This window comes from Coregonus lavaretus, assembly GCF_964263955.1.
Source record: "Coregonus lavaretus genome assembly, contig: HAP1_SCAFFOLD_251, whole genome shotgun sequence".
Classification (NCBI taxonomy): domain Eukaryota; kingdom Metazoa; phylum Chordata; class Actinopteri; order Salmoniformes; family Salmonidae; genus Coregonus; species Coregonus lavaretus.
Genome location: NW_028166533.1, coordinates 167,141 through 179,674, shown reverse-complemented (window position 1 = coordinate 179,674; position 12,534 = coordinate 167,141). Strand labels below are relative to the sequence as shown.

Sequence of the window (12,534 nt, the reverse complement as noted above, 5' to 3'; positions counted from 1 at the left end):
AATTGTTCAACCTCAGTAATTTGAAAACTTCGTTTACCCACTTTCTTCTGGCCCTCTACAAAATATCTGAATTGGAGATACTTGAAAAAAAAAAATCCTTATTGGGTATATCAATCTTTATCTGTTGGAACGACTTTAGAGTATCCTGAATAAAAAAAGTTGTAAGATCAGAAATTCCCTTCGTCTTCCAATGCTCCTTATTTGTGGGGGGGGAGAATCAGGGTTATGATGCCATCTATTTGCACCAGTCCCTCCTGCAGCAAAGCACCCCCACAGCATGATGCTGCCACCCCCGTGCTTTACGGTTGGGATGGTGTTCCTCGGCTTGCAAGCTTCCCCCTTTTTCCTCCAAACAGAACGATGGTCATTATGGCCAAACAGTTCTATTTTTGTTTCATCAGACCAGAGGACATTTCTCCAAAATGTACGATCTTTGTCCCCATGTGCAGTTGCAAACCGTAGTCTTGCTTTTTTATGGCTGTTTTGGAGCAGTGGCTTCTTCCTTGCTGAGCGGCCTTTCAGGTTATGCCGATATAGGACTCGTTTTACTGTGGATATAGATACGTTTGTACCGGTTTCCTCCAGCATCTTCACAAGGTCCTTTGCTGTTGTTCTGGGATTGATTTGCACTTTTTGCACCAAAGTACGTTTATCTCTAGGAGACAGAACGCATCTCCTTCCTGAGCGGTGTGACGGCTGCGTGGTCCCATGGTGTTTATACTTGCGTACTATTGTTTGTACAGATGAACGTGGTACCTTCAGGCATTTGGAAATTGCTCCCACAGATGAACCAGACTTGTGGAGGTCTACAATTTCTTTTCTGAGGTCTTGGCTGATTTCTTTTGATTTTCCCATGATGTCACGCAAAGATCAAATCAAATCGAATCAAATTTTATTGGTCACATGCGCCGAATACAACAGGTGCAGACATTACAGTGAAATACTTACTTACAGCCCTTAACCAACAGTGCATTTATTTTTAACAAAAAAAGTAAAAATAAAACAACAACAAAAAAAGTGTTGAGAAAAAAAGAGCAGAAGTAAAATAAAATAACAGTAGGGAGGCTATATATACAGGGGGGTACCGGTGCAGAGTCAATGTGCGGGGGCACCGGCTAGTTGAGGCACTGAGTTTGAAGGTAGGCCTTGAAATACATCCACAGGTGCACCTCCAATTGACTCAAATTATGTCAATTAGCCTATCAGAAGCTTCTAAAGCCATGACATCATTTTCTGGAATTTTCCATGCTGTTTAAAGGCACAGTCAATTTAGTGTATGTAAACTTCTGACCCACTGGAATTGTGATACAGTGAATTATAAGTGAAATAATATGTCTGTAAACAATTGTTCGAAAAATTACTTTTGTCATGCACAAAGTAGATGTCCTAACCAACTTGCCAAAACTATAGTTTGTTAACAAAAAATGTGTGGAGTGGTTGAAAAACGAGTTTTAATGACTCCAACCTAAGTGTATGTAAACCTTCGACTTGATTTGCAATGCTTGCAGTTAGTCACTGATTCCTTCCAAACCAATCATTGTTGAATTTGCGATATCCAACTTGTTGTGTAATGTCCAATGTCCGATTAGCACCGATACGTTTTATCTATAATTTCTCTTCATATGACAAGGATTGAAAAGGATTTGCCAGTAGATTGTCGACATGATTCATGATGATGACTGCAAGGTTGCTAGCTAAGATTTTGAAAGTATGATGTTGACATGATCAGTCCAATCAAAGCTACGGTAGATATAATGTGATTTGACTCTGTATTTTCCGCTGGCTGCCCCACCGCCACAGAATGCACTGAACTAGGCTGAAACACCTGCATTTTGGAGCTGCCTTACTCAAGAAAGCAAAAAAGAGACCATGTTTGTATGCGACTTTATTAACTAAATGATGTTTTTTTTTCTTTGTTTGCAAAACATATATATATATTTTTTAGCTAAATGGGTGGGGCTCTGCCCTGAATGACGGGTCGCCACTGTTTCTACATTGCGCTTCCCCAAAAGTGATTTATCATTCAATTTGTTCATGCTTTGTACACATCGTTCCCCATAGTGATGTATCATTCAATTTGTTCATGCTTTGTGGTCCTTAGTGGTCCTCTGTAGCTCAGCTGGTAGAGCACGGTGCTTGTAACGCCAGGGTAGTGGGTTCGATCCCCGCGACCACCCATACGTAAAAATGTATGCACACATGACTGTAAGTCGCTTTGGATAAAAGCGTCTGCTAAATGGCATATTATTATTATAATAATTATCGTTCAACCTTTATTTAAACAAGCGTTCTCACCAGCCAATCAGATCTCTGCTCACCCATCCCCCTCGCCTCTGATTGGACACTATTCCTACGTAAGAAACTCGCCTTCTAGCTTGCAGAAATTCACCTTTCGGACTTGAGATCTTTGGTTCAGGCAAGTAGGACTGGTAGAGATGGCACTGAAGGCTGTTTGCGTGCTAAAAGGAACCGGTGAAGTTACCGGGACCGTATTCTTTGAGCAACAGGTAAAATATTTATTTAAAAAGGAAAAATACATGCTTGCTTTTTTTTTTTTGGGGCACGGCAAATCACATGCATGCACTTTGAGACGCAGTCTGTGCAGATGGGCCTCGTCCAACTAGCTAGCAACTTGGCTATCTTAGCTAGCTAACTAACGTTACTTGTCAAAACCCTTTCAGATACCTTATGCAACAGTTGAGTTAGCGTTACTTAGCTCGCTAGCTCGTTATTTTGCCCTGGCGAAGTGTAACGTTAGATAGCTATCTATCTTTTGTATCTGCCTTGTAAGGCCAGTTTCATTCCGAGTTCAGTCATGTCATGCAAACGATTTACTTGATAGCCTGCTGACGTTAGCTACTGTAGCCATAGGAACATGTGTGACAACCTTTGATAACAGTCGGCTCGTAACCTGTAGTTGCACTTTTAAGCCCTCGATGTAAATTATCTACTCAATTTAGCTAGAGACTGTAGCTATAGCTAGTATTTTGTAAACGGGGGGAAATTATGTGCGTTAAATGCTAGCTAGTTCTGCCTGTTACACATTTTTAACGTTAACTAGGAAGTTTGGGGGTGCCTAGCTTAACTATCAAACTAACCTTAGCTAGTTGACGTTACGTGTAACAGATGAATAAGTGACGACATTTTTTTTTTTTTTGCTGAGTCATTCTAGCCTGTGTGCCAGTCCGTTTGTGCTCTCTGAGAACACACAGAGATCTGGCACCAGGCTGGAGTCGTTCTGCTTTGGCCCCCATTTTCCCTTGAACCTGGTCTGCTGTGTGGTAACCTAACTGTCGTGCCAAATTTGCACGAAGAAGGCGTGTGGTCGTTGGGGCCACCAAACTAACAGTTGTCGCTAGCAAGTTGACCGTTGATCCCCCTCCTCCATTTCAAAAGTAGCCCAAACAGCTAGCTTGTTATGGCTAGGTGCTATGCTAGCCTCAGTGTCTGTTTTTGTGCTGTCATGCCGAATACTAATACTTAAATAGATAGTAACACATGGCTCATTGATGTGTTAATTCTGTTTTTTTCCCCAACCCCTGACACATCATTTTGACAGCTAATTTTACATCATGTGGTGTTTTGATCTGTGTTTTCAACGTGTGTGCTCTCCCCTCATGTTTTTTCACCCCGTGTCAGTGTTAACCGACTCCTGTCTATCTCAGTTATCAGAAATAAACTATTCTCCAGTGAGGCTAACGGGAGAGAGTGCTGTATAGGCCTATGTTCTGCAGAGAGACAATGATTCAGCAAAGCTCAGAGATAACAGGGTGTTAGGGCTTGGCGATATGGACAATATCAGATCGCAATATTTGTTTACATTTTTGATGGTATTTTACTTATGTTTTTGAATAATAGTTCTAAATATGCTTTACGAGTAGTTCATGACCCTAGAGTGGCAACACAAATTACAAGTCATTTCAACGGGGCGTTCTCTCAATTGGTAGAGCACGGCGCTTGTAACGCCAGGGTAGTGGGTTCGATCCCCGGGACCACCCATACGTAAAAATGTATGCGCACATGACTGTAAGTCGCTTTGGATAAAAGTGTCTGCTAAATGGCATATTATTATACTGTTCAATCCAACTTCAAACAAATCATTTTCAGCATTTTCATCCATTTCTGTATTTCCTGTACTTTTATTATTATTTCCACTGTGTGCCACGCAGCATGAAACTGGCGAAAAAAATATAGGCCTAGGAAATTGGTGAACTTGGAATTATGGAAACATAATGATTATTCTAATTCTATAGTTGGAATATAGTGGGCAGCACCTTGAATACATAATTTTTTGACATGACAACAAATTAATAAACAAGGGAGGAATTATTGACAGGGTAGGAACTAAAGTGTTGGTCAGTGTTTCCAGGTGTCCCTAATTAGACGGAACAAAAGTATAAACGCAACATGTAAAGTGTTGGTCCCATGTTTAATACGCATGAAAAGCTTCTCTCAAATTGTGCACATTTGTTTACATCCCTGTTAGTGTGCATTTCTCCTTTTCCAAGATAATCCATTCACCTGACAGGTGTGGCATATCAAGAACCTGATTAAACAGCATGATCATTACACAGGTGCACCTTGTGCTGGGGACACTCTAAACGTGCAGTTTTGTCACACAACACAATGCCACAGATGTCTCAAGATTTGAGGGAGCGTGCAATTGGCATGCTGACTGCAGGAATGTTCACCAGAGCTGTTGCCAGAGAAGTGAATGGTCATTTCTCTACCATAAGCCAGCTCCAACGGCGTTTTAGAGAATTTGTCAGTACGTCCAACCGGCCTCACAACTGCAGACCATGTGTATGGTGTTGTGAACATAGTGCCTCATGGAGGTATGGGCAGACATAAGCTACGGACAATGAACACAATTGCATTTTATCGATGGCAATGTGAATGCACAAAAATACTGTGACCAGATCCTGATGCCCATTGTGAGGCCCATTTTAATATTTTTTTAAAGGTATCTGTGACCAACCGATGCATGTCATGTGAAATCCATAGATTAAGGCATAATGAATTTATTTCAATTTCCTCACTTCCTCATATGAACTGTAACTCTGTGAAATCAATGAAATTGTTGTATGTTGCGTTTTATAATTTGGTTCAGTATATGTTAATTACATGTTTTTTTAACTTAATCTAGCTAGCTAGCCAACTGTCACGCTTCTCCTATTCCTCTAATTAAATACCGTTGCACAAACATGCTTACCTACCCTAGCACTGGTACCAGTATTGGCTAGCTAGCTACGTTTGCTCTGGCTATCAGTAAATTTAGCAAGCTAGCTAACTAGCGAATTAGCATTAGCGGCTAACATAAATTATTTTAGCAACACCTTGCTAAGGAAAGAAACTAGCAGATAGTCGTTAAACAAATGGTGTGTAGAACGCTTGTGGAAAGCAGCATGTCACCAAGATTGTTGCAGCCATCTGACCGTGCTGAGTGAACGGCCAGAAAGGGCTCGTGACTTGGTCGAGCAACTGCTCTGTCCTTGAGGGGCAGGCAGGGCTTGGTGTGGGTGGCAGGCAGGGCTTGGTGTGGTTAGCGGCAGGGCTTGGTGTGGTTAGCGGCAGGGCTTGGTGTGGTTGGCAGGCAGGGCTTGGTGTGGTTAGCGGCAGGGTGTGGTTGGCAGGCAGGGCTTGGTGTGGTGGCAGGCAGGGCTTGGTGTGGTTAGCGGCAGGGCTTGGTGTGGTTAGCGGCAGGGCTTGGTGTGGTTAGCGGCAGGGCTTGGTGTGGTTGGCAGGCAGGGCTTGGTGTGGTTAGCGGCAGGGCTTGGTGTGGTTGGCAGGCAGGGCTTGGTGTGGTGGCAGGCAGGGCTTGGTGTGGTTAGCGGCAGGGCTTGGTGTGGTTAGCGGCAGGGCTTGGTGTGGTTGGCAGGCAGGGCTTGGTGTGGTTAGCGGCAGGGCTTGGTGTGGTTGGCAGGCAGGGCTTGGTGTGGTGGCAGGCAGGGCTTGGTGTGGTTGGCAGGCAGGGCTTGGTGTGGTTAGCGGCAGGGCTTGGTGTGGTTGGCAGGCAGGGCTTGGTGTGGTGGCAGGCAGGGCTTGGTGTGGTTAGCGGCAGGGCTTGGTGTGGTTAGCGGCAGGGCTTGGTGTGGTGGCAGGCAGGGCTTGGTATAGTTAGCGGCAGGGTGTGGTGGCAGGCAGGGCTTGGTGTGGTTAGCGGCAGGGCTTGGTGTGGTTAGCAGCATGCAGTAGCAGAATGAAAGGGGGGGGGGGGGGGGGGCGAGACGACTGAAGTAGCAGATGGCGTAATCTATAAAAACGGACATTATGCGCATCACATTTTAACAAACCAAACATTGAAATACTGTTATAGAAGGTAAAGTAAAAACTCAAACCGGTCTGTCTGTCAATACCGGTGTATATAGTCAAATACGGTATACCGCCCAGCCCGTGTTTGTTTGTTTGTTTCGGCTGTACAGGCCTATAACTCGTGTCTGTCTGTAGGGTGAAAATGCTCCAGTGACGCTGACAGGAGAGATCTCGGGTCTGGCCCCGGGGGAACACGGCTTCCACGTCCACGCTTTCGGAGACAACACCAACGGCTGTATGAGCGCCGGACCCCACTTCAACCCCCACAACAAGACCCACGGAGGACCCGATGACGAAATCCGGTTAGTCTGGCCCCATGACTGAAAGAGTTACGCCTGCTAGACCAGGAGTTTTCAGACCTCTCCTCGGATAGTCCCAGACGTTCCATGTACGTAGGTCAGGGAGACAACACAATTGTGAAATGTCTGTGGGTCCCCCGGGGAGAGTTTTGAAAACCATTGTGCTAGATGGCAACACTAGAAATGACCTTGTACAGTTGTACTGTTCAACAGACCGTTATACAAAGAACCATCAGACTTTATTAGTATGGTTATGATCAAGCACATTTTAGAATTTTGATCTCAACTAAGTTAACGTATTGAACCGTACCATAGCATGTATAACTCTCGTCAGTCTTTAAAAAAAAAAATATTCTCGTAGACTATGGGAGAATCTCCATGTCCTTGATTCTTCACGCCTTCTCATCCCCTCAAAACCCATTGATGTTCTGACCTTCTCATCCCCTTAAAATACATTGATGTTCTGACCTTCTCATGTTCTGACCTTCTCATCCCCCTTAAAACCCATTGGTGTTCTGACCTTCTCATCCCCTTAAAACACATTGATGTTCTGACCTTCTCATGTTCTGACCTTCTCATCCCCCTCAAAACCCATTGATGTTCTGACCTTCTCATCCCCCTTAAAACCCATTGATGTTCTGACCTTCTCATCCCCTTAAAACCCATTGATGTTCTGACCTTCTCATCCAATGTTTTTTGATAAGGTGGCGAGGACGCAAGGAATCTAGTGATGGGGGGGGTCGAAGGTCGATAGTTACATATCGGGATATTATTTTTGGCGATTTATATCGTTTTGACAATATCCCAATATTATTTTTGTGCTAGTTGGCTGTACCTGCACCAGAACTCCAGTATTTTCCCCTCCATAGCGTGTTCTCCATCCTTTTTATATAGGGGAAACCATTTGTTTTCAACACTTGTTTATTTCCAATGACCTGATCAGCATTTTGTTTTCGTGGCTCCCTCGTCCCTCACCAGGGCTGCCTAACCCTCTTTCCTGGAGATCTACTGTCCTGTAGGTTTTCAGTCCAACCCTAATTTAGCGTATCTGATTCAGCTGGTTAAGGTCTTGTTGAGCAGCTAATAAGTAGAATCAGATATGCTAAATTAGGGTTGGACTAAAAGAACCTACAGGACAGATCTCCAGGAAGAGGGTTGGGCAGCCATGGTGTTGACGGTATAGCGAAATGGTTACTTGCAATATCAAAAATAGATAAGTGTCAATATAAAGGGGGGGGAAAAAAGAACAAGTCTCAATGCCAGTAGAGAAAGAACAAAATGAATATACAGTATGTACAAGAACAATATCAATAACGTGATATTGGTGATAGATGAGGTAGTTATATGCATACAGTCAGGGGTAAAGTGGCTGAACAGCAGGATAGAGAAAAAAATAGTAGCAGCAACGTATGGCGTGTGTGTGTGTGTTAGGAGAAAGTCATGTGAATGTCCATAGAGGCACTGCAGATAGTGCTGATGACTGGGAACTCGCCCCGAGTGATGAACTGGTCCGTCCAAACCACGCGTGAACAAGGGACCTATATTCGGGGGAGCCTGTTTCTGTCCTGCCCTTGACTTTGGTGCAGGTCATGTGATGTCCATAGCCTCTTCGTCGCAAAACTTCCTGATCTTCTCAAAAATATACGTTTTGACTAGCTGTGTCCAGTCCAGGTGGTGCTTGTACAGGCAGACCATCTATGGGAGGAAGGATGTCAGCGTTGGTGACACCAACACCAGGCTGCCCGAGCATCGAAGCTGTAAAACGGGAAATGACAAAACAAACTGAGAAGACATTACAACCTCGCATAACATCAATTCACCTCCCAAGTTCAGATAAGAAGAATAACCTCATGCAATGAAAATGATATACACCTGAAGTGCTGCTCCTGCTTGATCTGTGGCAGCGGCCTGAAGTACGGAGTCTGGCTGGCAACAAAACCTTTAGCTTTCCACCAGCACCGTACCATCCTCCAGTCCAACCAGCTGTGGGATGTTGACCCCTGTCACAGTGCTGTCCTTCACCACACCAGTAATCTCGGACAAAGTGTTCCCTCTGGTCTTTCTGAAGCGCCGCTTGATGAGGCCGAAGCACCAGTTGGGGGGGGGGGGGCAAACTTTGTGTGGCCTGTGATCAGGAAGTGAAGGTCCCAATCAAAACGTGTTGTTTATGCTTTACATACCAAGTGTTGTCATCGATTCCTTGTAGAGACGCTACACCGCTGCTTTTGTCACATGAGATGGCAGCAGCTTTCCACCAAAGTGTTTGTGTCCTGGGTGGCGTCCTGGTAATACTATTGCATTATCCTCTGCGTAGTTGTTGATGAAGTTCACAACTCGCTGCAAGTCCTCATGCTTCAGGTGTAACCTGTGCTTGTTTGGTCCATCTCTCTTTTTAATGGGAGGCATTAGACCGTTCTCCTTGTATGACTGGTGGAGGAGAGTCAGGCGTGTTCTACTGATACTGAAAGACAAATTCCAGATGCAAATATTGTAGCATTATTATACAATAGATGTCTTTTAATCACCGTCAGACACACCTGGCTAATTGATGGGTCATGTAATCATCTGGCAAAGTGGAGTCTTTTGTTTTAGACATGTAGCTAGCTAAAGAATGTACCATAATTCCAATCCATAGAGTGCTAGCAATACAAACCGATTTGTCATAGCTAGCTAAAGTTAACCAAATAGTTTCAATGTTAGCTAGCTAACATTAGGCTATAACTAGCAATGCAAATGGCTTTGAGATAATATTACTACACAGATCATACACGTAATGTTAGCTAGACAGCCAGCCATCTAACGTTAGCTAGCTAACAGTAAGCTTGAACTTGCAATGAAAACAACTTTCTGACAGAATTAGAAACGTATAATATCTGAAACTGTAGCTAGACTCTTACCCGTATACATGGATGAACGCTTCACTACAGACTCCAACCCCTTTCATTAAACGAGACGTCCTGTGCCGTTTCCGTTTTTGTTTGTTCAACTTGCTTGGCCACTCTGGTTCACACTGACCGTGTGCAATGCCATAAGAATCGTCCTCCTGAAAGTAGTCCATTAACTTTTTCCCACTGACCTTTTGTCTATAGCGCCTGATAAATTCAGGGCAGCAATGTTATTGCTGTTGCAACATATTTGCAGTTCTCCATGGCGACCGTTATATCTTTTAAACTGCAGTAGAAAGGATTACACATAACGACGAGCGGCTCATTTTATAAACAGAAGCTGCTACACGGCAGACCAATCCGAAACTCATCTCTCGGCATGTCCAGCCCATTCATTATCTCAGCCAATCATGGCTAGCGGGAAGGTTCTTCTCTTTTTCTGTGGCTAAACCAACTAGATAATCGTATTTACAGTTGACATACATGCTATTAAGGCACATGAAAGTTCAAATGTTCCAGAAGGCATTTCTGCCAAAAAAGGCATTTTGTTAAAAAAATCTAAATAAACGTTCAAATGCCTCTCCTGTGAAGTCGTGACTTACGATGTACGCCTAGTTTCCTGAAACGAGTCACGTATGGTGAGCAATATGTTTGGAATATTGAATTGCATTAAAATCACTATCGAATCGCAATACATATCGTATCGGCACCTAAATTATGGTGATAATATTGTATCGCGAGGTCCCTGGCAATTCATAGGAATCAAATAAATGAAATTATTCTCTGAGTCTGTTCTTATCACATTCCTCGCTGCCTCTCGCATCACATGTAGGCATCAAGCAACTGTCCTTATGTTGTCTGTTGTTGGCTTGACCAGCTGATGTCCAGCAGAACCGTTGGCTTGACCAACTGATGTCCAGCAGAACCGTTGGCTTGACCAGCTGATGTCCAGCAGAACTGTTGGCTTGACCAACTGATGTCCAGCAGAACCGTTGGCTTGACCAGCTGATGTCCAGCAGAACCGTTGGCTTGACCAGCTGATGTCCAGCAGAACCGTCCTGGTGGAGAGATTGCATGGTGGAACCTTTTAATGATTGGCTCTAGGGCTTAATCCCCATAAATAGCAGTGCATTCGGAAAGTATTCAGACCCCTTGACTTTTTCCACATTTTATGTTAGTCCTCATCAATCTACACACAATACCCCATAATGACAAAGCAAAAAGTCATTTTTAAAATTTTTGTTGCACATTTATAAAAAAAAAGAAAAAAAACTCACTTATGTTAGCATTCAGACCCTTTACTTAGTTTTTTGTCGAAGCACTTTTTGGCAGCGATTACAGCCTCAAGTCTTCTTGGGTATGACGCTACAAGCATGGCACACCTGTATTTGGGGACCAGAACAGCAGAAAAGTTTAGCCTCACGATTTACATCGCTGACTCTACCTTTTTTAAATGCTATGTTGACTCTTATTGAGTAGATCTGTGATGGAATCAAATGAGATCTACACATGCAGTGATAAAGAGGTTTTAGAAATGTCAACCACCTACTCTTGGCTCTCACCATTGTTTTGCTACGGTGTGCACATTGGGGGTAAACTATTCTAAAGCTGTACCCTTTCCTCTGACATCATATCCTGTCTGTGTTGCTAGGCACGTAGGGGACCTTGGCAACGTGACTGCAGGAGCTGACAACGTGGCTAAGATCAACATCTCTGACAAGATGCTGACTCTCACTGGACCTTACTCTATCATTGGCAGGACCATGGTGGTAAGAACAGTTGTCTCGTTATCTGACCTACATTGGTGGTGTTCGATAGGAATAAAATGCTCAAACTGAGTTTTCTAAATAAACTCTGTTTTCACCCTCATCTCCCCTCTTGCTCTCTTTCACTCTTGCGCTCGCTCTGTCCTCTCTGTTCTCTCTCGCTCTCTCTCTCTGTTCTCTCTCTCTGTCCTCGCGCTCTCTCTCTCTGTCCTCTGTCCTCGCTCTCTCTCTCTCCTGTCTCTGTCTCTCTGTCTCTGTACTACCCCCCCCCCCCCCCCCCTTTTATCATTAGATCCATGAGAAGGCTGATGATCTGGGAAAAGGCGACAACGAGGAGAGTCTGAAGACGGGCAACGCTGGCGGTCGCCAGGCCTGCGGAGTTATTGGCATTACCCAGTAAACACACACACACTTACCGGGAGCACTGGAACCACTAGCCACTGCTTGAAGACCAGCGTAGCTACGCTGACCCCATAGAAGACTCTGTAAAATATATATATATATATATGTAACCCCACATCTACCCTTAGCCCCTACCTAGACCTCTATGGCACCTCACGTAGATCTGACAGAATTTGGAGTGTGTCCTTTAATGGCCACCTATCGTTTATATAGTGCACTACTTTTGAACAGGGCCCATAGGACTCTGGTCAAGAGTAGTGCACTATATTACATGGGATAGGGGGCTGTATGGGACGGAGACCCCTGGGTTCTCAGGGCTTTGACTCGGGAGGTTGGAGACGGCGTGTGTTCGGCCCAAATGACACCCTATTTAGACCAGAGCCCTACGGCAGGTACAGACAATATGCTAGGCCCAAATGACACCCTATTTAGACCAGAGCCCTACGGCAGGTACAGACAATATGCTAGGAGCTTCGCCCTCCGATAGGCTGGGTGGACGTTTCACCATATTGCTTGTACCTGTAAAAAAAAATCATTTCAGGTCGAGTGCCCTACGAGGCAGCGGCTAGGGGTGGATTAGGGGATTTGGTTTCTAATGACCACAGAATATAAAGCGCTTATTGAAGTTGTTGACTGTCAACCGTATACGGGTTTGTCCTGCTACGACAGTTGTTGCTTCCTGTCTGTATGTGATTGAATATTCTGGTACGCTGTCCCAAAATATGTGTTAAACATTGCGAGTCTGAAATGGCACCCTAGACCCTTTTAACAGCGCGCTACTTTTGACCAGGGGCTGATTTTGGACACACCTATTATGTTCACTTTGTGTGCCAAGCTGCCCAATAAAGAAATGCATTGTCACTGGTGATA

At 44.3% G+C, this 12,534-nt stretch overlaps 1 protein-coding gene and 1 long non-coding RNA gene across 3 annotated transcripts; one reads left to right on the top strand and one right to left on the bottom strand.

Moving 5' to 3' along the window:
* The first annotated feature begins 1,704 nt into the window (after positions 1–1,704).
* LOC311114578 (superoxide dismutase [Cu-Zn]-like) lies at positions 1,705–12,534 on the top strand. 2 transcript variants are annotated; one of them, XM_084189819.1, is made up of 4 exons: positions 1,705–1,875; positions 6,448–6,614; positions 11,148–11,265; positions 11,555–12,534. In XM_084189819.1, the coding sequence occupies exons 1-4, from the start codon at positions 1,870–1,872 to the stop codon at positions 11,660–11,662; spliced, it is 399 nt and encodes a 132-aa protein (XP_084045945.1). In that variant the 5' UTR covers positions 1,705–1,869; the 3' UTR covers positions 11,663–12,534. The 2 variants fall into 2 exon arrangements, with proteins under 2 accessions (XP_084045945.1, XP_084045944.1); XM_084189818.1 differs by lacking the exon at positions 1,705–1,875 and adding an exon at positions 2,382–2,507.
* Positions 7,515–11,140, bottom strand: LOC311114579. The gene is made up of 3 exons (XR_014611131.1): positions 9,509–11,140; positions 8,484–9,072; positions 7,515–8,366 (listed from the first exon to the last, which is right to left on the bottom strand). It is a non-coding gene; the product is annotated as an uncharacterized lncRNA (long non-coding RNA).